The sequence below is a fragment of the Amphiprion ocellaris genome, chromosome 5 (assembly GCF_022539595.1).
Source record: "Amphiprion ocellaris isolate individual 3 ecotype Okinawa chromosome 5, ASM2253959v1, whole genome shotgun sequence".
NCBI lineage: Eukaryota > Metazoa > Chordata > Actinopteri > Pomacentridae > Amphiprion > Amphiprion ocellaris.
The window spans coordinates 33,108,339-33,131,360 of NC_072770.1; the positions used below are offsets into that span (position 1 = coordinate 33,108,339).

At 40.2% G+C, this 23,022-nt stretch overlaps 1 protein-coding gene across 2 annotated transcripts; it reads right to left on the reverse strand.

The window, feature by feature from the left end:
* Positions 1 to 957: 957 nt before the first annotated feature.
* Positions 958 to 18,323, reverse strand: igsf8 (immunoglobulin superfamily, member 8). Of its 2 annotated transcripts, none has more exons than XM_035958535.2 (8): positions 18,154 to 18,323; positions 17,836 to 18,002; positions 13,689 to 14,069; positions 11,754 to 12,215; positions 8,420 to 8,616; positions 7,965 to 8,217; positions 6,041 to 6,487; positions 958 to 3,677 (listed from the first exon to the last, which is right to left on the reverse strand). In XM_035958535.2, exons 2-8 carry the CDS (start codon positions 17,888 to 17,890, stop codon positions 3,547 to 3,549), a joined length of 1,926 nt encoding a protein of 641 aa, XP_035814428.2. In that variant the 5' UTR covers positions 17,891 to 18,002; positions 18,154 to 18,323; the 3' UTR covers positions 958 to 3,546. The 2 variants fall into 2 exon arrangements, with proteins under 2 accessions (XP_035814428.2, XP_023148797.2); XM_023293029.3 differs by having other exon boundaries at positions 8,438 to 8,616; positions 18,154 to 18,322.
* Between the last annotated feature and the right edge of the window lie 4,699 nt (positions 18,324 to 23,022).

The following is a 23,022-nucleotide window of genomic DNA, read 5'->3' on the forward strand; positions in this document are numbered from 1 at the left end:
GATGAACTGTTGTTTCTCTTTACTTAGCTGATTGGTTCTTGCCATAATATGGATTCTAACAGTTGTCAAATAGGGCTGTCAACTGTGTACCAACCTGACTTCTGCACAACACAACTGATGGTCCCAAACCCATTAAGAAGGAAAGAAATTCCACCAATAAACTTTGACAAGGAACACCTGTGAAGTGAAAATCATTTCAGGTGACTACCTCATGAAGCTCACTGAGAGAAGACCAAGATTGTGCAAAACAGTAATCACAGAAAAGGGTGTTTATTTTGAAGAATCTAAAAAATGAATATAAATATATTGACTTATTTCCCACTTTTTTGCTTACTACATAATTCCATATGTGTTCATTCATAGTTTTGATGCTTTCAGTGAGAATCTACCATGTAAATAGTCATGAAAATAAAGAAAAACCATTAAATGAGAGGGTGTATCCAAATTTTTGACTGGTAGTGTAAGTCAGGTAATAATTATCTGTAGGGTCGTGACCTATTCACACATGAATATCAAGAAGTTATTATTGCAGTTTATTTTTAGCTTCTTTGTTCTTTCTTTCTTGCAGTGCTTCATGACAGTTTAAATCAATATTCTGACTTATCAATAAAAATCTAGCTTTTGTCAAACAAATGTAAAACGTAAAACAAAGTTGACTGCATCACAAAAGGCTCACAGAAACTTGAGCTGAAATATAAGCCTCTGCTTTCCTGCTTCAAACACGGAAACTGCAGCGACCACAAGAAATCTTTTGGTTTTTCGTTCTGTGGATGGAAAATATGCTCAACTGGCTCATGAGCACTTTGTCAGACAGATTGGATTATTTTCCTCCCCGCAGAATGTCCTGCAATACCTCAGATGTCTCCAGAGGCCTCCGATAATGAACGTTTCCAGGGTTTTCTGCTGAAAAGACTTTTATCAAAGCAGCAGAAAATAAAAGGAATAAAATAGGTGAAGTGACATTAGAAATCCAGAGTGGTTTATTGGTTTTATCAACTGGCAGGTTTGCCAAAGCACCGTAAGAAACAAACTGAGCAATAACCTGTCTTTATGTTTCACATGGCAGTAAGATGCATTCGGGAACAGTGGTATTAAAGCATGAGTGAACAATCCAAACAGAACGTAACGCCTCCATGAAAGGGTTTAATACATCTTCAACAAAAACACGACTTCGACAGCAGTTCTCATACTCTGCACACTATGTGCAACACTGTCTACAGCTGGCAGTAATTCTCTGGGAAAAGAGATTGAAATGAATCGAGTGTGAGCCACATTTCTGCTGTAACACACAGGGGGGTGGGGGAAGGGCAGCAGGACACACTGCAGCCATAAACAGGGATTAGAGATGAACACGCAGATATTCACTTCCATGTAAAACACCAGCCAGCACCGTCCTACTGCTGCTGCTGCTGCTGCTGCTGCTGCTGCTTGCATCCATGTATGTGTGCACGAGCGTAATCGTGCGGTAGGTGGGTATGTGGGGGAATAAATCAGCTTTGAGTAGTTGATCTGGAACAAAGTGGCTCGGGAAGCAAGCAGAGCTGTGATTTTATTCCCTAATGTTCATGAACAACATTTATAATCAGGGTTTAGGGAGCACAGGTTAGGGAGGAGCTTTGGAGCGACTCCAACACAGACAGGCAGAGAGTAAAGATAAACTGAGACAGTAAAGTACAGCTCAGTGCAAACAAATTTAGACGAGTCCGAAAAGTGAGCTGAGATCGCTTCAATGAGAGAGTGACGAGCGGGATAACGACAAATTTTGCCTTCCTCCTGCTTTCTGCGAACATGTATCAAACCTGAAATGATCGCACAATGTGGGCCCGCTTGCACGACCAAACTTTTCTTAAGTGTTGCTTTCAACAGGAAGAGGAGGATGGATTTCACCCATTTTAAGTGCGCAGACACAGTAAATCTGTCCAACAGATTGCTGCGGGCCAGCAGTGGGAGCTATAGACATAATAAGTCTTGGCAGCAGAAATGTGTGGCCTGAAACCACATGATAACTATGATGACGACGACGACGATAGCGAGGCTCCACTAAACTGTCTGGTCAAATGACTGCACTCCTCAGGAAATTCTCACCTCGGGGACAAGAATCCTGAACGGCATGAAACAACACAACAGCTTTCCTGTTAGGCAGTGTAACAAACAGGGAATTTCTTTTTCACAGTACTGTTTTTTTCTATCACAGTCACTCGACAAGAGCTTAGCAACGATAAATCCCCACAAAATAAGAAAGAAAAAAAGCAAAGAAATGACTTTTCAGCTGGAAGAAAATCAAGTAAAAGGATACCAAGGGGCTTTGGTCTCAGTCCCGTTTTTTTGTCCAAGTGCTTCAGAAGAGCAGAACAGACTGCTGCAGAATGTTAAACACAGGTGATCGCCAAAGAAACACGGTGCTACAGCACACTTGTATCTACATTAAGAAAATAAACAGCTAAACTCCATAGAGTATTTACATATTTCACCTCAGTGCATATTGGGTTTCTCTTCCACTTTCTCTGTCAAATCTATAAATCTGTATAGAAAACTCTACAGCCTGAAGCATCACAGGCGAGGAATGCATTGAAATTGGGAATCGTACTCGATTGGTCTGTATCAGAAAGTCCCCTGCCAGCGGCTTCCTTATTAAGTAACAGACTGAGACATTGTTTACATGCAGAGCGGTGCTGGACTGCAGGCGGTGGAACGTCCCTGCTCATAGTAAGTTTCTGGAGGCTGAACTGCTCCCATCAGCATTCATGTGACTGTCAGTGGCAGTGCCTTAACCATGCACGTACATTTAGACATAGTTGGTTTTTGTATTATAAAGGGAAAAAAAACATGCAGTCTGAGGAAGGAACACTATCAACAACTTGTAAAAACACAGAATGTTCTTTGTTTGTGGGAAACTTGCACCATTAGTCGAAGCAGGATGACCTACATATCCAGCATCATATAAACCGTCTTTGTAGCATCACATTGTAAAAATCAAGCCATGACTTCTCAGAGGGCAGTGGGTTCTTTAGAAACAACACTTTTACGATCAGATTCCTCATATTTAGGAGACCTAACACAAACCTGCAGTGCCCTCTTTACTTTAACCGTGTTTGTCTGTGGATTCTGACCCCTTTTCAGTTGAAACGATAATAAGCTGGGAGAAAGAGTTCACTAAAAATGTGGTTTAGACTAAGATGGAAACAGGAACCAAAGAAAGCGTCTTTTCCCACTTAAAGCGTGGAGAGGAACGGCGGGATGGTGGCCTCAAAAATCCATGCGACTATGTCTATTGGTGCACAATGCAGCAATCACAAAAATATGCTGTGTCCAAAGGAGGTTTGGATATAAAAATACGAGAATACAAAACCGACTTTTTTTTGGCATTGATCGTTAAACGGGAAGGTCAAAACACAGACAATCAACTATCAAGGTGACAGAGTCATCTTATACTTCATTTTGTGAAGTTATTTTGTGGGCCATGTTTTATCCATTATGATGTGTGCATCACCTCTTCGTGCCACTTCATGAACAATCGGATTCCAGACAGCAGGCCACAGCGGACGTTTACTTCTGGTGAGCACGCTGCCTCGCCAGCCGCTTCATGAAGCAGCAGGTCACCGTGGCGATGATGACAATGCCGACAAACAAGGCGGACGAGACTCCGATCACCAGAGGGATGAGGAGCAGATCAGCGGCTGAGAGGAAGAGGAAGATAAAAAGAACAATTCAGTAACATAAAGCAACATTTTTGTTTAGACTGCAGAGCTACTGAAAATTACTTTGAATAACTTTCTGTGCAACATAAAGTCCTGCATCTTTATGGAAAGAGCACAATGATGGATAGAAGTAGAGAGAAAGTCGTAATGTTATAAATCATGAAAAAACTAAAGTTTATTTTACAGATATTGAACAAAATCCGGACTCAACGTGTTTAACATTTTTCCAAGTGTCCACAGGTGTTACCAATGTTGAAAAAACGTCAGCTCCACGTACTATAGATATTTTATTACTTAGATTATTCTTATTGTGTCTCCATACTTGTCTCCTATCTGCTCTGTGTAAACACAGCCTGCAGTTCAGCTGAAAAGACCCTGAGTTTTTATTTTGTGATTGTGAATCACAGCTAATGGCTTCATGGCTGCACTGTGAAGCACAGAATTGTAGTTTACTTTTTTCAATTTTAAAAAAAGAGACATGTAGAAAACAGTGATTCTAACATATTTAGGCTTAGATTAGTTTTCCAACAAAAGAAGCACCTAACAGTTGAGTATTTCAAGGGCTGAAAACCTGATGGTTCTTTCTGTTTTTTCAGTTTGTGGCTCTGATAAATGTTGTAATTTTGTAATTGAAAAAAAAAAGACAACCTATCTTTCAAACCCGCTGGTGGGTTTTGAGGTTCAGTGGATTAAATGGAGAAAATACAGCAGGCTGAGTTGAATTTTTTTCATGGATATGCACCATAGTTTTATATTGTTAATGTGAATGTGCTTTAACTTTGTTTACTTTGTACAGTGTCCTTGGGTGTTTTGAAAGGCGCCTATAAATAAAATGTATCATTATCTTGATTATTATTAATTTATATGCTTTGATTAATCAAATTTTGGAGAACTACACTATGGTTCAAAAGTTTGAGGTCACTTAGAAATGCCATTATTTTTGAAAGAAAAGCAGTTTTTTTCCAGTGAAGATAACATTAATCAGAAATACAGTGTAGACATTGTTAATGTGGTAAATGACTGTTCTAGCTGGAAACGGCTGATTTTTAATGGAATATCTCCATAGAGGTACAGAGGAACATTTCCAGCAACCATCACTCCTGTGTTCTAATGCTACATTGTGTTAGCTAATGGTGTTGAAAGGCTCATTGATGATTAGAAAACCCTTGTGCAGTTATGTTAGCACATGAATAAAAATGTGAGTTTTCATGGAAAACATGAAATTTCCTGGGTGACCCCAAACTTTTGAATGGTAGTGTAAATACTAAATTAAAACAAACAAAAAATGAAAGGGAAAAAATGTAGATAAAAATCACTGATGACCATTGATGTCCACTAAGTTCACAGACTGTCGCTGACAGTTTGCTTTGGTGATTCAATTAAATAGTGCAGAAAACTGAGTACATTTAGTCTCAATCCAGGATCCACAGCATGTTCTGTGAAACTGCAAAAAGGTCAACAACTCACTAACAACCAGTGGCAAACTAAAATGATCATGTTCACAGTTTTAAAAACATCACTGGCTTGTTTTTGACTAATTTTAAATCACATTATATTTCGATCGTATCTGTATGTGGACAGAATGCCCAACAATACAAATGCACCCAAGATCTAGTAAAGATCATTTCACCCAGCAGCAGATACACATGTGGGAAGATTAGAGTATAATCTCTTCTTGTTGGAATGCCCCTGGCAACACAACAAGCTCTCTGTTCATGGCCACACTAGCTTCACCGTAGATATGCTTTAATCCTTCAGAATACTAGAAAAATTTTAAGTGATAAACGCATAAGCAAGGTTTGAGGGACTGCAACTAATCCCACAGAAATAAACTGCTGCTGTCCACTAATCAGATACTTGGGGCAGTAACAAGTGAGATCAAGTGCAAATTTATACATTTAACTTGTACCAACAGAGAACCTTGCTCTGTTGTTTGCTACGAAGGGCAGGAAAATGATCTGGGGTGGAATCAATCGACAAAAAAGGTGCAGTCACCATTCAAGGTTAAGAATAAATGCTTTAAATTTATACGGGCTATCCTCCAACTTGGCACCAGAGGTTGCCAGTTTGATCCCCCGATTGATTCGTCAGTTCGATCCTTAAACAACCCCAATCAATCTTGGGAGCAGGACTTGCCCCATTACCCTCCAATAGCACCGGTGAAGCTGCTGAGTGGCCAGAATGATGCAGCTTCCACATGTGAGAGACTGTGCAAAGAGGAGAATCATGGCCTTGGCAGAAAACCTCCCCAGATAAACACCTTAGTAAATAAGGTAGCTCTTCACATTTATCCACTCTGCCTGTGATTACTACAGAAAACAAATCCACTAGGAGACTCTTACCTCTGGCATACAGGTAAACAGTCACTGCATTGGACTCTGCTTTGGCCCCTGTGTTGTACCAGCCTCCATGTGGGTCCTGCCCCCACGCCTCAGCTCTGCATGCGTACATGCCCTGGTCCTCCATGGTAGCCGTGTGGACCCTCAGTCTGTAGGTGACAGCTGACAGGCGGTCGATGCTGATCTTGTTGCCATTGGTGTAGATGTTTACTATGCCGTTGTACTTCAGAGTGGCTATCAGTGTACGTTCTACTACAACAGGTGGGTCGAGTGGAGCGACATCAGACGCCTTCTTGACAACCTGTTCAGGGATTGGCCACCGCAGGAAGTCCACCTGAGCCTGGGCGGGGCCTGTGGTCGTCATGGTGGCGTTGCAGATTAAGGTGACGGTGCTGCCTCTTTTCAGCAGAGGACCAGGAGGGAGCTGAGCCACAGCAGAAACCAAAACATCTGCAGAAAGGAATGAGCATTTAAAACACAGTTTAAAGAGGGTAAACTAAACACGTGACAGTTACAGAAATGATTTTCATCTGTGGTAAAACAGACGTCTCAAATGTTAAAACAATGAAATAACCAAGATTTTGAAGTCTGCCCAAGGGGACAACAACTGAAGAAAACCACACAAGCTTATAAATTTTTGATTTCAGCAAAAGCATTGTTCATAATATACAAAGTAAAACACGTCAACATGAATCTATTTAAGATGTTGAGGAGAGTCTTGAATATTTTAGAAAATTTATTAGAACGTTGGAGGCATATCAGTCAAGCTGGAACAGAAATTTGGCTGTACTGTTCCAGAGTTCAAGCACACTGTAGCCAAATGGCTCCTGTCCCAGACCTCCAGGCCACCAAGACTCTCAATACACCCAAAACTGTAAATCATTTGTCAGACCAAAACAATACAAAAGTTCCTGAACAGTCAATGTAATCAACAGCAGAAAGAACAACACTTCGAGTGTCAGTGAGACTAAACTTGGGCACAAGGGCTCTTTGAGTTGAACGCTTTACGTGAATTTAAATTTAGATTAAATGGCATCAGATTAAAATCAGCGGATCATTAAAGTTATTACAAACTGATGACAATCAATCCAGACAAACTGGCACCAAACAGTGGTAATCCAGGATGAGAATTTCACATGATCACTATGATATATATATATCGCTTTTTCATCAGCTCCAAAGTGGTGGACACTGCAGTCCTTACAACACCATCGCTAGTGTGGTTAAAACTGCTGTAAAATCATATCATACACAACTATTTTCAGGAGATTTTCATTATACCAACATTTTCCATACAGTTTTGTCAATTTTAGGTGTTCAATTTCAAGATACAGGCATTTTCCACAATGTGCAAAAACAAAAAACTATTATTTGAATTCGACACACCCTGAACTAAATACATTTTGATCTACTTTTTAATTTTCATTTGTGATTTATTACAAATAAATGTTTATAATCCTTGTGTGAAGCACTTTGTCTGCAAACCCCAGGTTTGTGTTTGGATTATGCTTCCCTTTAGCTTTGTGCTTTCACTATTTTATGTACATTTTAGGGCTGTAGTGACCGAATTCTCATTGGCCAGAGAATCACCAGTGTTACTTTCATAAAGAAAAAAGCGCTACATTAAGAGGCTTCCAGGATTAATCCATTTTTGGATTAATCCTGGAGGGGGACGAACGGACTACCTGCGAAGAGCTCAGCTTTTTTTTTTACGACAATCTCATGTAGGCTGCTGGGCCTCGTAACCTTATGCACATTTTTGTGTGATGATGAGCATCTATTAACTCCTGCTTCAAAGGTCAGGAATAAACTTTAATGGTCAAATCAGCAGGATTTCCTTCCAGTGCCAGTATGTTTAGATCTGGTGCGTTAGCAGCCATCATCTCAATCCAAGGCAGATGACACAGCTGAAGCCTCTGAATCTCACCTTTGGTCTTCAGGTTGACAGTGACTCCCTCGGACTTCTGGGTGAGTGTTGCAGGCATGGACAGGCCAGGATTTCTCCGTCCAGCATACACGCTCACCACGCACCGATACAGCCCTGAGTCAGAGGGCCGGGCTGAGAAGAGCTTCAGAGAGTACCTCCCCTCGGCCACCTTCTCCATCGACCCTCCGCTCGCTCTGCTGAGGTCGTCGCCCCAGCTCACGATGCCATCTGGGCTCATCCGGGCAACCTCGACCTTCACGTAAAACACAGCGCGTCAGCACATGTTTGGCATTTTTACAAAACTATACCTCCAGCATTCTAGCACAAGATATTTCACATCTTATCTGTCATTTCAGCTGATTTTCACTATCAGTTAATGAGTAAGTTAAACCTTTCATCTTTGTCTCGTCCCACTATATTCAAGAAAAGACCATGAGTGACAACACACAACAAACCAAGGAGAATTCCTGCACCTCCACTCCTCCGCTCCCCACTACATCGCTGCTGACAGATCCCCTTTTCATCCACTGAACCAGCAGGCCTGACTTCACTTCAGACGGCAGCCCGAGCACCTCACAGGTCAGGATGAGAGGAGAACCAACCTGCAGGGTCACCTCACCTTTGGGCGAAGATGCTACACTCAGAGACTCGGCTGGAGAGAGGAAGAGAGCGCAATAAAAGGTTAACCACCAGAAATTCGTCTGGGAGAGGCCGCAAACAAGCACTTAGAGTGTGACAGTGAACATCTTTACAGGAAGTCAGATACCATTTCTGCGGCTAGAAAGGGAAGAGTGGTTTCTCTGGTTCATTGCACTCCAAAATGGATTGGAACTTTAAGCAGGAAGCAAAACTCAAGCAAGCACAACTCTAATAGTATAAAACAAAATGGAACATTATATCAGAGCAGTGATTAGAATGGGATTATTTTCTATATTGTGCACTAATGGGTTTTTCAGATCAGTCAAATAAATCTGAGGGATAGTGTAATGATTAACGATGAAAGTAAGAAAAAAATAATTTTGCTACATAAAGCAGCAGACTTTTCTTTAATCTGTGTTTCAGATTCAGGCTTCTGAATAAATCGCATTAGACAAAAATCTTTAGTATCCATTGCATACAGCATCAATGACTATAAATACTAAATGACTATACTAGTTGGAAACAGCTGATTTTTAATGGAATTTCTACATAGGGTAGGTTGGGGTCACTTAAAAATGTCATTATTTTTGAAAGAAAAGCAGTTTTTTCCAATGAAGATAATATTAAATTAATCAGAAATACCACTAGACATTGTTAATGTGGTAAATGACTATTCTAGCTGGAAACAGCTGATTTTTAATGGAATATCTCCATAGAGGTACAGAGGAACATTTCCAGCAACCATCACTCCTGTGTTCTAGTGCTACATTGTGTTAGCTAATGGTGTTGAAAGGCTAATTGATGATTAGAAAACCCTTGTGCAGTTATGTTAGCACATGAATAAAAGTGTAGAGTTTTCATAGAAAACATGAAATTGCCTGGATGACCCCAAACAGCAGTGAACGGTAGTGTATAGATACACATATAAGATAAGATAAGATAAGATAAGATAAGATAAGATAAGATAAGATAAGATCTACTTTATTCATCCTGGAGAAATTTATTTCACCAGGGTACAATAAACAATAAACAAAGGTTAGTGGAATATACACAATTACACATAGGTTAGTAGTAAAATAGAAATAACAAATAATATAATATAATAAGTGCAAAATGTAAGTTTCTAAAAGTGTTTGCTTGAAGTGTCACAGTGTGTCAAGTCTGTTTAGTGTGTAAAGTGACTGTATACTAACACTAAAAACTAGAAAGATGAACAGAAAATGAACTGAAGTAGAGTAAACAGATGTATTGCATCGATGTATTGCACTTGAATCTACTACATATATAATATCCACATGCTGTAAGAAATAATTATCATATTTATTATACTCTAGTTTTCCTAATGTACTCAACAGCAGAGAAATGATGAAGGGCCGTGAACTGACAGCACAATTATACTGCATGCATAAACATCACCGCAGTCTACAAGCTTACAGTGCAAATACATTGATTTTGTAAGTAATTCACAAATTACACAAATTCAGCACAAGTGAGTTTGTGCAACTTAAATGTAAGATGGTCTTATTAACCCTGTATAATTCAAAGATACATTAATATTATTTATTACATGTATATAATGGACTATAGAAGTCAGAGTCCATTGTGTACGCACAGCCTCATCTAACCACAACACTCTAAACACAGATGCTTCTTGATAATAGACACATTATGTATTTAAACAAAAGGAGACGCGTCAGACCGTTGCATTAGTCAGACGACAGGCCAGAAAACATAGAACTAAATAGTACTTGTCAGTGAGCGTCTGTAAAGAGACAATACATGCACTGATGAGCTCCACAGCTTCCACTTCAGCTTTAGTTTTGGTTCTCAAGAAAAAAAATAAGATCATACAGTTTTTAGCTCTGTACCTCTCATCAGCAGCACATTTATTAAAGATGTCACAATGCTGATTGATTATTTAAAACCAACTCAGAGTTTAAAGCTTAATTGGAATATAAACTTCACAATAAAATTTAAAGGTGAAGAGGCAGTAATATATTCACAGCGGAGTCCTCTGAGCAAATATATTGAATATGCTGTCTACACCGAGAGCCCTTCTCATTCTGCTAGATTAAACAAGTCTTTGAGGATGGCTAAGCACAGCAGTGCTGGAATGGACACATCAGTCAGACAGTATGATCACGGTTCCCTTTGCAAGCTACAAAAGGCCGAGGTAGGAGAAAAGATTACTTAACCCTTTAGACCTGCACAGATGCTTTGAAATTTAAATTGAGGAGAGCATCAAGGCAACAGGCGGTTATGTAGCTGCCCAGCCAGCCTGCTATTAACCTTTTAAATCCAGCTGGATAATAAACAGGAGGGCTGAGCATTTAGCTTACAGTCAGGTAGTCTGACAGGTGAAGTCCTGACTGACAGAAAATGAACTGGTAAGCCAAAGTGCAACAAAAAAGGAAAAATAAATGGAAATTCTGACAGAAAAAGTTGTCAAATGCCAGATTTGGCAGCTTTTCTTGGTCGTGAAATATGGCAGATTGAAAATGATTGGATTTTACAGCAAACAGCGCATTTCGATGATGATGAGATGGGATTTTTTTTTTTTTACAATAAATAACTGGCAAAGAATGAAAACAGCCTTTAGCTCCAGAGAGGAAACAGCTAAACATGCAACACCCAGATACCCAAACAGCCAATCAGACAGAAACTGCAACACTTGCCGTGTGCAAGCAGCTAACAAACAAGGCAACAAGTTGAATGTAAATGTGCACTCAGTTATTTAATCAGGCGCCATCCATCTAGTCAGAAAACTGGCCAGCCAGTAAGCCAGGCATTCAGTTAAGTAGTTAAGTAACACAAACATCCAGAAGCTGAAATCTGGATGGAGTCCAATTTACTCAATGGATCTACAAGTCCAGGCCAACAGCTTCCTTGGCAACATCAGAGAAACAATACAGAGCCTTGAACTGACAAGTAGAAACCAAACCTCTGATGTTTGTTCCTGTCTCAGACTGATTGCTTCATTTATTCTATATCGTCTTTAACCAGTGAGGCTGACTATTTCAGAACTATATTACGTGCTGAAGGTTGTATTTCTAATATCGTCATCTACCAGTGTGCGTTGTGTTCGAATGCAATGAGCCACTGTACAATGTGCTTGTCACAGCTTTGCCACAGTTTCTAAGTTACACTGACCTAGCTGCTGAACAGTCAGGTTGCCAATATCCAGCGTCCTCTGTGCAATCTTCTGCCACGATCGATCAGGATCCAGAATCCACTGAGAGGCCTCGCAGAAGTAGGAGCCGGTGTCGTCCGGCTGCACCGCCCTCATCCTCATCACGTACACACCCTGCCCGCCCTCTCCGTTCCTCTTCTCCAGCGTGATCTCTCCATCATCGTAGCGCTTCTTGTAGAAACGTCCGGGGACGACCCCCAGCAGCTTGTCGATGGAGATAATCTCTCTAACGGTGCTGACTTCCCCTCCTGCTCCGCTCGCCGACCCGTCTCCACCGCCACGCTTCCCAAACGTGATGGACAGATGGGTGAGCTGCTCCGATTGGATGCTAGCGGAGCAGGTCAGAGTCAGTTCAGCCCCCTCTGGCATGGGCTGGCCGGTGAGGGCGCGGGAGTAGCTGATCTGGAGCGTGTCAGGGATCACTGTACACAGAGACAGACAATTATATTAGAGTGAGCCGCTACAGGAGACAGATGGCAGGAAAAAATATGCCAAATTCAATTTCTCTGTCCTGTGTGCTGTTAAGATGTATATGTTTAGAACACTAAAGCAAATAATAAAATGACGCTGCTGAGAGAGAGTCCAAGCCTTTTACCACCTCTGGCTGACGCCAAAGGGAGAGGGGATTAGCAGGCTATGACAATACTCAGCTGCAAATCCAACAGCCAGCATCCTTCAAACATAAACTATGTCTCAAACAAAGCAGATGATTAACAGAAACAGAACTGGTAACCATATGGATGATGTACAGTTGCCTAAATATTTTGGACAGCTTGAGCAGAAGGATCTCAGTGTACAAGTATCAAGTTCATAGGGAGAAACAGAAAGGAAAAGGCAGAGAGCAAACTCCAGACGGAGAGTATAAATAATAGTTTAGAATGAGGAATGTTGCCGTGTACCAAGTTGAACACGTACAACAATTAATCAATGAAACATGCCATCCGTCTGGTTGATGTAGTGTAGGGTTGTGTACTCAATCCCCTCTTATGGTGAATACCATCATGGAACATGAATGCAGCAGTTTGCTTGTTTTTCATACATTACTGCTAAACTATGATTATCATCTGGCTGCAACAAGGGCTGGGTATCATTTAAAGACTTCTGACAGTAATTGTTGATCCAAGGTTTGCCGTACGAATACCAAAACAATCATTTTACAATATTTTACTTTTAGAATATTTACAGGATTTCTATAAAACCCTTAAAGCCAAATGTTGCAGTTGTACTCAAGATGCTTCACACTATCAACAGTGCCTCAGAAGTGGCCAATTATATTCATTCATTTGACCTCTTTATAATAAGAATTTATATACACGTATAAAATTTTGGCTTTTATAGTTTGTGTCACTGATCCCTGATTACTCTCTTTGTGTTTTTTTGTTAACTTTATTATGTTTACATAGTATTTTTTGCTATTTATATGATCTATTTGCTGCATAAATATTTGGCTAAAACTGATTTTGAGTCTCTCTTTTTTGGTTTTATGCACAAGTCTGGTGATGTTCTGTATTTTACTGTCAATAAAATCCAATGAAAAAATAAGAATCTATCAATGAATTCATCAGACTTAAGAGTATGATGTGTTTTATTCCTCTGTATTCGTTGCCCAAGCATTATTGCTGCTGTTAATATTTACTAGTGCACCAAATTCATGATTAAAATTAAATCTAACACATGAAGAACATCTCATGTTGAAGTATGTTTGCTAAAAACTACAGTGTCCAGCCACTTAAACAAATTATTCTGGGTTTTAAATTTTTTTAAACTATATATTTGTGGCCTCTGTACAATTTTACACCATCAGTGCGGACTAGACAATCTTCTACTGACAATCAGTATACTGAATATATCATCCAATCCTTTATATACTTAGAGAACTTAAACTCACATCTTACCTTTGACAATGACCGTCTCGCTGTAGTTCCCCTGGTAGGTGCTGTCCGTGCTGGGTGTGTAGCACTCATACTTTCCCTGGTCTTCACCCCGGAGCCTCTGGATCATTAGTCTGACCTTGTCTCCTGAGTCTCTCTCCACTCTCACCTCCCCATTCCTCACCCGGGCCTGGAACGGGGCGTATGGGAAGCCCTTGTCTCTGGTGGACACCACTCCCATCTGTCTTCCACCAGCGTCATCCCTGTACAGGAACCACTCAAAGTCCTGCGTGCGTGGGCCTTCGTATCCTGATACACTGCAGGGAAGGGAGAGGGGGAATCCGGCCACACGGAATAGGGGTCCAGTGGGAAGGGTTACGTCGCGGCACAGAGCATACTGGAGCACTGGAAAAAAAGAAAAATAAGCAGAGGCAGCAAGAACGTGAAAGATGTGCCGATGGGGAAAGCATGGAAACAGCAACAATGTCAATTTCTGTGAGTGACAGTCTTGCCTCGCAGCATGTTTAGTACATGGACTGACCGATCAATATCCGGAGCTGATGACTGGCTAACAGGGAATCGATGCATTAAATAGCTGTGGAGGAAAAAACACTAGGGCTGGGGCTCTGGGTCAGCTTTCACAGGATACAATGACGTGTTCAATGAATGAGATGCAATCGTGTCAGTAATCTAATGCTGTAATTATTTTTGTTGGGGGCAGTATTTAAAGGTACAGCTCACTAAAATACAAGATGAACTGCCGTCTCACAGCAAGTAAATGATACGTTCCACAAAGTGTGTCCACCACTTTCAGACTAATGGCGGCAGAGCTGCTATGTACGGTGCTCACCTGCTGTTAGAAAATTATAATGATGTTATGATTAAATACTCTTTACGATTTCAAACTACTGTACAACCCAATGTACCCAGTAAATTTCCATGATTTGACTCTGACCATGAAAATATAACAAGCTGGTCCTGCAAGCAGTCGGTTGGAAGTGGCTGTTTATGTGCCTGCTTAAAAACTAAATTGCTTCCATGTATTGCCAGTCACTCGTTCAGACTCTGCTCTGTTCAAGTCATTCCTTGCGCAAGTAAAACTTTGCTTTGACTTGAGAGACGAGTCTGAGTATTAATTTGGAGAAGTCAGGACTCCACTGAAGAATTTTCCTGACACCTGCCATCAGGAATGACCTAGGGTTCAGCGTTTGCCCAAGGACACTTCAGCACATTGAGGGGCCAGAGACTGAGCTACCAACCTTACAATTAGTGGGCACACTCACTCCATGGCTGATGATTTTGTCTATAAAAGGTGTGAAATAACAAAAAAAAAAGTCTTAAAGCCTCGCTTATACTGCTCAACAGGCTAAAACTGAAAGATGAGACGTCGCTTATCTGTCCCAACAAAGCAGCGAGATAAGCAACTCAGAAGATGAAACTAGGTCATGCATTGAACTTTTTCTTGGAAAATGAAACCTAAAAACCTATTTCTCATCAGTCAATCAATCAGACATATCAATTAGAGCAGCAGTTCAGTGACCTCGGTGTATTAATGCGAGCTACAGCGTTGTTACATTTTGAAAAAGATGTTGCTGTTAAGATACACAAATACAGTTTCACAGTGCAAACGCAGTCAAAGCCAAAGGCCACAGAGCACATAGTAATGAAATGAGCTAAACCTGATATCTCTGCACTGCAAATCACACAGGAATGGAGTGAAAACACTTTAGTCAAGCCAAAAGGGAAAACTCAAATGAGCTCTATCTCCGCTGTCTCACTGTTTAATGGAAGTCTGGCAGATATTCAGTGTTCTGTTCATGATAAAAAATGTTCCGAGAGCCTAAAGGGTGAGAGCAGCCAGCTTCCAGGTCCCAGCATCACTATTTCACCGTCAGCTAGTGTCTGGTTTCGTCACACAAACTTCCCCTAAAATCTCTCTGAAATAGTGACGGGCTCAGATCAACCTGGAGGATTTAATTACTGAAACTGTCCTCCAGCCACAGGCACTGAAACTTCTTGTTCCACGACTACAGTATTCTCTCAGATTTAGGGTAGTTGTCAAAAATACTCACATGTCCATATTGACTCTGTAAAAGGGTCAGAGTTTAAAACGGTGATAAATGTCAGCTCTGCGTCATTTAGAGACATATTGGAAGTACAGAGCTTCCTCTTTAAAAGAAGCAAAATCCAAAATGACATTTACACAGTTGACTTCAGATTTTCATAAGAAAAGTCCAGTATTTTTGTTATACCAAACGACTCAAACAGTCCTTAACATTTTAAATATACAAAGAGGCTGATAAGAAAGGTAGATTGTAAATAAATGTTTTCTGCAACATTACATTTTTTTCCGGTGTCGTTTTAGCCAACCATATGACAAGAGACACTGAAAATACCTGCAGCTCCATTGATTTGTTAGGGAGTTAATAATAGGAAATAAACTGCCAGATAATTAAATTACAGTTTCTTATATGGGAAGATTTAATGCTATTTATCACACTGGTCAGTAAACTGAATATTTCGGAGGTTTGTTTTAACAAAATAAGCAAATTCAAATGTCACAGCTGGATGAAATGTTAAAATGATAGAATTGTTTGTTATAAATTCTAATTTTAAATCTAAGAAGACTGTAGGCACTAAAAATATAGAACAAATTCAAAGCAAAAAGACTCGAATGGCTTACAAAAACTAACATTGCTGTAGTCATAAAATTATTAAATACTTTTAAATACTTGAATTTCCCTCGGGATTAATAAACTATTTATCTATCTATCTATCTATCTATCTATCTATTAGCATTTAACAATTAATGTGACCACCAGCACAAGGTCAGAGAGCTGATCTACTAGATAAACTTCCATATTCTGGGGAGCAACACCGGGGCTTGGTGCAATTTCAATTCAATTTTGGTTTAATACGAAATATTTTCAGTCTTGATGCGGTGCCAAAAGCTGAAGAAATAAACTCATTTGTAAATGCAAATGAGATGCGAGTATCCCACCATGACAAACACACGCCCACTAAACTGACAACGAACAATGGATCGCCACCATCGACCAACACGCCCTACAACCGATAACTACCAGAACAACTAGAAATACTAGATGAGTGACGCTCTCAGCCTGGGTGTGTGTGAGTCCTGAAAACACAACTGGAGCTTTCTCACAGGCAGAGCCACGGCCCCAATAAAAACACGCCCATAGATAATGACATGGGAGACTAGTGGGAGGCTTAAGCGGATCAAGTCCTAATTAACATTGGGCTGGGACTGATAGGGCTGGGGGACACCACGGCTCGTCACTGTCTGGATTAGACCCGGTGCAACGGGGGGGGGGGCGCCTCAATTTCTAATCAGGAACCCACAAAGAGATGCATGTTGGACCACAGACCTCTGAATAATGCAATCCTGCCCCAAAGAAGCCTGGTTTATTATTATTACCATTATTATTAATTGTCAATACTATGATCAGGGGGATAAAAACCATCAACCACATGCATTATCTCTCCCTCTCTGTCCAAACTGCTACCTCAAATTGTAAAATGTAAGTTCAAAAGTTTAAAGTTAAAATAAAGACAAATGGAAAAAATGTTTAAAAGCAGCCGTGTGCTTTATTGTCCTCATCTAATTCTGCATTATTGGCTTGTGTGTCTTGCTTCAACCCTAAAAGCTACTTTTAACTTTTATGTGTCTCAGATGTGATTGGTTAGATTATGTACATTAAACATGCAAATACAACTGCATAAAACCAGTAGTAAAAGCATAAAGATGACCACAGCTGGACCATTAAGAGGAATAAAATACATGAATAAATAGAAACTACCTATGATTTTCACAAATATGTAAATAAATAATGTAAATTTCAGAGTTCTTATATGCAAATATTTGTTATTATGACTTCCTGGATGCCAAAAAAATAACCACCTGTACATCCAGTGAGTGACTTTTCTTACTAAATGGACTATTTCATCAGTTATTTCAGCATCTGAATAGTAAAAATGATTTTTAAAGATTCTGATAACTGCCCCACAGATTGCACATCATGCATATTAACTAAAAAACTGCAGATTGCATGGTTAGAAATGAATCAGATGAATATTGCGGTTGGCAACAATTGTGCAAACGCATCTCCATGTGCCAGACAGCGAACAGGTACAACACGGATGGACTCACCCCCGTGCAAAAACACGAATAATGCTGCTTTCATCGAAGCCATCATGGTCCTCATCTCTCCCCCTGATGTCCAGATGGATTATGTTGAGTCAGATTTCTCTCTCCGTGTTCCTCTGCCTGTTTACCGCCGATCATAGTTCGAAACGCCGCGGAGAGGCCAACTGCGTCTGGATTATTAAGGGAGGAAAAGCAGAATGTTAACACAGAGCAATGTAGCAGAGACCAGTACAGATTGCACAGAGAGAGTTGCCGCCATCAGCCAACTACAAACCGAATTTATATTACAATTAATATTGCAAAAGCTGCAGATTCAGTCACCTTCTTCATGCACCGACGCGTCTCCATCGGCGCGTCCGCTGCTCCAGAATATGTCGGTTTGTTTTTTTATTTAGAGCATAACGCCTCGAGAAACACGCCGTTTGTCCGGTGCAAACCGTGGAGCGGCCGCACAATCACAGGGGGTTGGGGTGTGTGTGTGTGTGTGCGTGTGCGTGTGTGTGTGACGGTAACGAAAAGGGAGGAGCGTCCATGCAAAACAAGCTTTGTGAAAAAGAAGTCAAGCCGGTGCCATTGGTCAAGACAGCGACGGTGACATTTTGAACCAATGACAATAGAGAGTTGGAGAAGAAGGGGAGACCTTTTAGGACCGCTAGGGGGCGCCACAGGGACACACATATTCTGTCTGACCTGTGGAATAAACAGGTGGATTGATGGTTCAGGTAGAGTTTCTTATGGAGAAGTGTGCTGCTGGGGAGTAGTTTGACTTCTGTAAAGGGGATAAAATGAAGAAATGATTTAAAACAGGAAGACACAAGAAGAACAAGGTGATCAAAGCGAAATGGAAGTCAATTTGAAATGCAAATTTTCAAAATAGGAAGCGGCTGATTGGTGCTATTTAAGGAAATTAGGGCAGGTGCATAGATGTGCACTGCCGTTCAAAAGTTTAGAATGACTTAGAAATGTCCTTATTTTTGAAAGAAAAGCAGTGTTTTTTCAATCAAGATAACATAAAATGAATCATAAATACAGTCCAGGGCTGCCCAGTGGTGTAGTGGTTAGCACTTTGGCCTTGCAGCTAGAAGATCCCCAGTTTGCATCCTGGTCTTCCCGGGATCTTTCTGCATGGAGTTTGCATGTTCTCCCTGTGCATGCGTGGGTTTTCTCCAGGTTCTCCGGCTTCCTCCCACAGTCCAAAAATATGCTGAGGTTAATTGATAATTCTAAATTGCCCGTAGGTGTGAATGTGAGTGTGATTGTTTATCTCTATATGTAGCTCTGTAATAGACTGACCACCTGTCCAGTTTGTCCCCTGCCTTCACCCCAAGTCAGCTGGGATAGACTCCAGCCCCCTCGTGACCCTAATGAGGATTAAGCAGTGTATAGATAATGGATGGATGGATGGATAAATACAGTGTAGACATGTGTAATGTGGTAAATGACTATTCTAGCTGGAAACGGCTGATTTTTAATGGAATATCTCCATAGAGGTACAGAGGAACATTTCCAGCAACCATCACTCCTGTGTTCTAATGCTACATTGTGTTAGTTAATGGTGTTGAAAGGCTCATTGATGATTAGAAAACCCTTGTGCAATTATGTTAACACATGAATGAAAGTGTGAGTTTTTGTGGAAAACATGAAATTGCCTGGGTGACCCCAAACTTTTGAACGGTAGTGTAGATTACCTGGAAACACTGTGAGAATCTTGTTGTTGCTTTGTTTTTTTGCTTTCGACACCATGCAGGCCACGTTCCTGACAAGCTGGAGACATGTTGGACGCTGGACCACCACCTCACAGCTTAGATCATGGATACTAGGCCTGTGAATCCGACATGGTTGTCTGCAGGACATAGCAACAGTCCTGGCTCTCCTTCTTCTCTACTGCAGACTTCATATACCGATCTGCCTCTGACGACTCTGCGAGTGTCGGCCTCATCACAGAGTAGAATGTCAAAGAATGCAGAGACTTGAGCCGGAGCTTTGTGGCAACCAAAGAACTGGTGGTGCAACAACAATCACACCAGTGAACAACCAAAGAATGGACATTTAAGTGGTGACATCTTCTAAGTACCTGGGTGCTCACCTGAACAACGATACTATCTGTATGCTGAGGAGCTCTTTTGGAGTGCAGGAAGCGCTTCTGAGGTCATTTCACTGACTCTTGGTGGCAACAGCTATCGGAACAGCATCTGTACAGCAGACAGGAGGAGACTCAACAAGCTGGTAAGGAAGGCCAGCTCTGTTCTGAGACGACCCCTCGACCCGGTAAACGTGGTGGAGACAGCAGGATGATGGCCGAGCTATCATCCCTGTTGGAGAACATGTCCCACCCTCTGCAGGACACCCTGACAGCACAGTGCAGCTCCTTCAGTGACAGGCTGCTTCGCCTGCAGTGTGTGATGGAGAGATACTACAGCGTCTTCCTCCCTGCTGTCAGACTGTCAGGCAGCACTGCTCCCAGTAGACCACACAGAAAAACTGGCAGATTTGACTGCTGTGCAACATCAGTGCATTCAAAGCTGTTCGTTACATGAGTGTGCACAAATATTTTTCTATATTTAAAAAAGTGCCTGGCTTTTGCTTCTGCACAGTAGTAATTTTCTATACATAGAATAAATCTGTTATTTCCACAACTGACAAAACAGTACTTGTTTATATTGCTTGTTTATTTTTATGTTTCTGTTTTTATGCACCTACATTTTTACACCATCGCCTTCCTGCTCCTGTGCTGCTAATTTTCCCACTGTGGCATTAATCAAGGCTTTTCTTATCTTATTAAAATTAGAACACGTGTATGTTTGTTTTTGTTTTGCATAAATGAAATTTTCAACATAAATTGATGCAGATAAGACATAAATCAACGCATTAGGATTCACCAGAATGTAGGAAATTAACAGTTTGATGCTCAGAATATCCTGGGGGAGGACATCCAGACCACTGCTTAATGCACCCCCCGGCCAGAGACAAGTTTATAGTGGGTTAAATCAATGACCGGAGAGGAATTAACACATTTGACCAGAGGTTTCAAGGGGAAAAAATGCAAGATTTTACAAATGCTAATGACTTTTTGCTACTTAATATACTGAGTTATGTAAGTGGAGAAGTCAGTTCCAGGGGTAAGGGTGAAAAATTAAAAAATGGTTTCTATTTGTGGAGGCACTGCTGCAGTTTCAAGCTTTTGATTTCAGCCTTTGGCATCATCCTCATCCTAATTAAGACAAGAGTAATCATCTGGTATTGATTAGCTGTGTTGTCTAACACCTCTGATCCTGATGTTGGTTAAAATTCAAAAGTAGCTACAGCAATGCCTCTGCTCTTTTCAGGTCAGCAAAGATCATGGAAACTAAACTGTTTAATTAGTTTTCATTTACTGTTCAGTTTCAGGTGTCACAATCTTAAAATTAATGGTTTTAAGTCTTATTTTTGTTCAAATTAAAGTGGAACTGCCATCAAAAATGCATTTATCGTCGCTACACTTCCAGAAATATTTGTGTATTAACAGATGTATTATGGGTTTTTGCGTTTTTTTTTTTGTTGTTTTTTTTACAGAAACTGTCCATAGTTTGTGGTTCCCAGATGTATTTCAGTTTATTTACATTATAAAATTGCATTATTGGGCCTTGATCCTTGCTCTGCCAACGTTTTAAATTTTCCATTAGCTTAAGCGAAGCAGAAGAAACTTTTATCCCAGCTGACTTAGGGTGAAGGCAGGGGACACCCTGGACAAATCACCAGTCTATCACAAGACCACATATAGAGACAAACAATCACACTCACATTCACACCTATGGACAATTTAGAATCACCAGTTAACCTCAACATGTCTTTAGACTGTGGGAGGAAGCCAAATATGAGGAGAAAATCCGTAGGCTGCATAGGGAGAACATGTAAACTCCACACAGAAACATCTTAGGTCCAGGCTGGGATGCGAACCAGCACAAACCACTGAGCCACTGTGCAGCCCCATAATTAATTATAGTCCAATAAAATATATTAGAATGAGACATATCAGTCTGCATGAGGAGTACTTTCAATTTTGATCCTTATACTTTTGTACTTTCCTTAGATATAAATTTAAATGAATGACCTATTTATAAGTATTTCTATACTGTAGTGCCTTTATTTATTTACATAACAGCAAAATGTGAGCTTTTGCCATGATCACTAGATACAAATGCAGGTTTGCTTTGTATTGTCATTTGTAATCTTCACTTTACTTGTTCAAGTTGCATCTGTACAAAATGAACCACTGAACTTTCTACTTGAAGGAGTTTCACATTGACTGAAAGGTTTACAGTTCTAACACATAAAAATGTCACTGATACTATATTTACTTTTATTTAATTAACTAACTGTAGAGAACAGTGCTTTCTTTCTAAAACTGACATTCTATGTATTTGTTGTTGTGAAAGATTATCATACTAATGGTGTTGAATTTTATTAACACTATTATTGTAATTTCATTTTTCCATCTTGAACTTTCATTGAATGTACATCATAACAAAGGGGAATGAGCAGAGGTTTTTGGCTCAGTTAATTTTAGTGAAATTAATAAGTTTAGTCGAGGTAGATGGTCAGTTAAGAAAGACTAATAGGATTTAGCTGCGATAAAGAGGTGAGAGCCCTTCTTCCAATGGAGACCCCGTGGCCTCTTCCACCACCAGGAGGCACCTCTGACAAATGGTGAAATGGTGTTAAAAAAAAAAAAAAAAAAAGGTTAACTTGGGCTAAGACAGTTTCCATGGTAACAGTCAGTGAAAACTGATAAACAGCACCAACTGACAAAATTGTTAAAACCACAGACTAAACATACCTCAACATGAGTAAGAAAAAGATGAGAAAAAAATAGGATTTTTCTCCCTTTAAATGAAGATTGAAAATTCTCGCATATAAAAAAATAGTCAAAGAAAAAAAATCAAAGACAAAAAAGCTAATTTTAATTTTTGTTAATTTTTTTGAAAGGAAATGAAACCTATGTAGCCCTATATATATTTGGAATCAGAAAAACATAATAAAACAAAGGAAAGGAAAAGACAAAAATATAAACAACAAAAAAGACAACGAAAAAGTGAGACACAACGCAAGCAAGAAAGTTTAAAAAACTGAAACAATGGAGACATTAAAGGAAAGTTTTCGGAAATGAAACCAAATATAAAACCAAAATAATGTGGTGAAAAAATGTAAGTA

Bases quoted from the DNA above. Each gene is read 5' to 3' on its own strand.
- igsf8 (XM_035958535.2), bottom strand. From the start codon at position 17,890: ATGAGGACCATGATGGCTTCGATGAAAGCAGCATTATTCGTGTTTTTG. The intron at 6,488-7,964 runs GTGAGATTCAGA...TCCTTTCTGCAG, and splicing joins TGTCAACCTGAAGACCAAAG to ATGTTTTGGTTTCTGCTGTG. The intron at 3,678-6,040 runs GTAAGAGTCTCC...TCTTCCTCTCAG, and splicing joins TGTTTACCTGTATGCCAGAG to CCGCTGATCTGCTCCTCATC.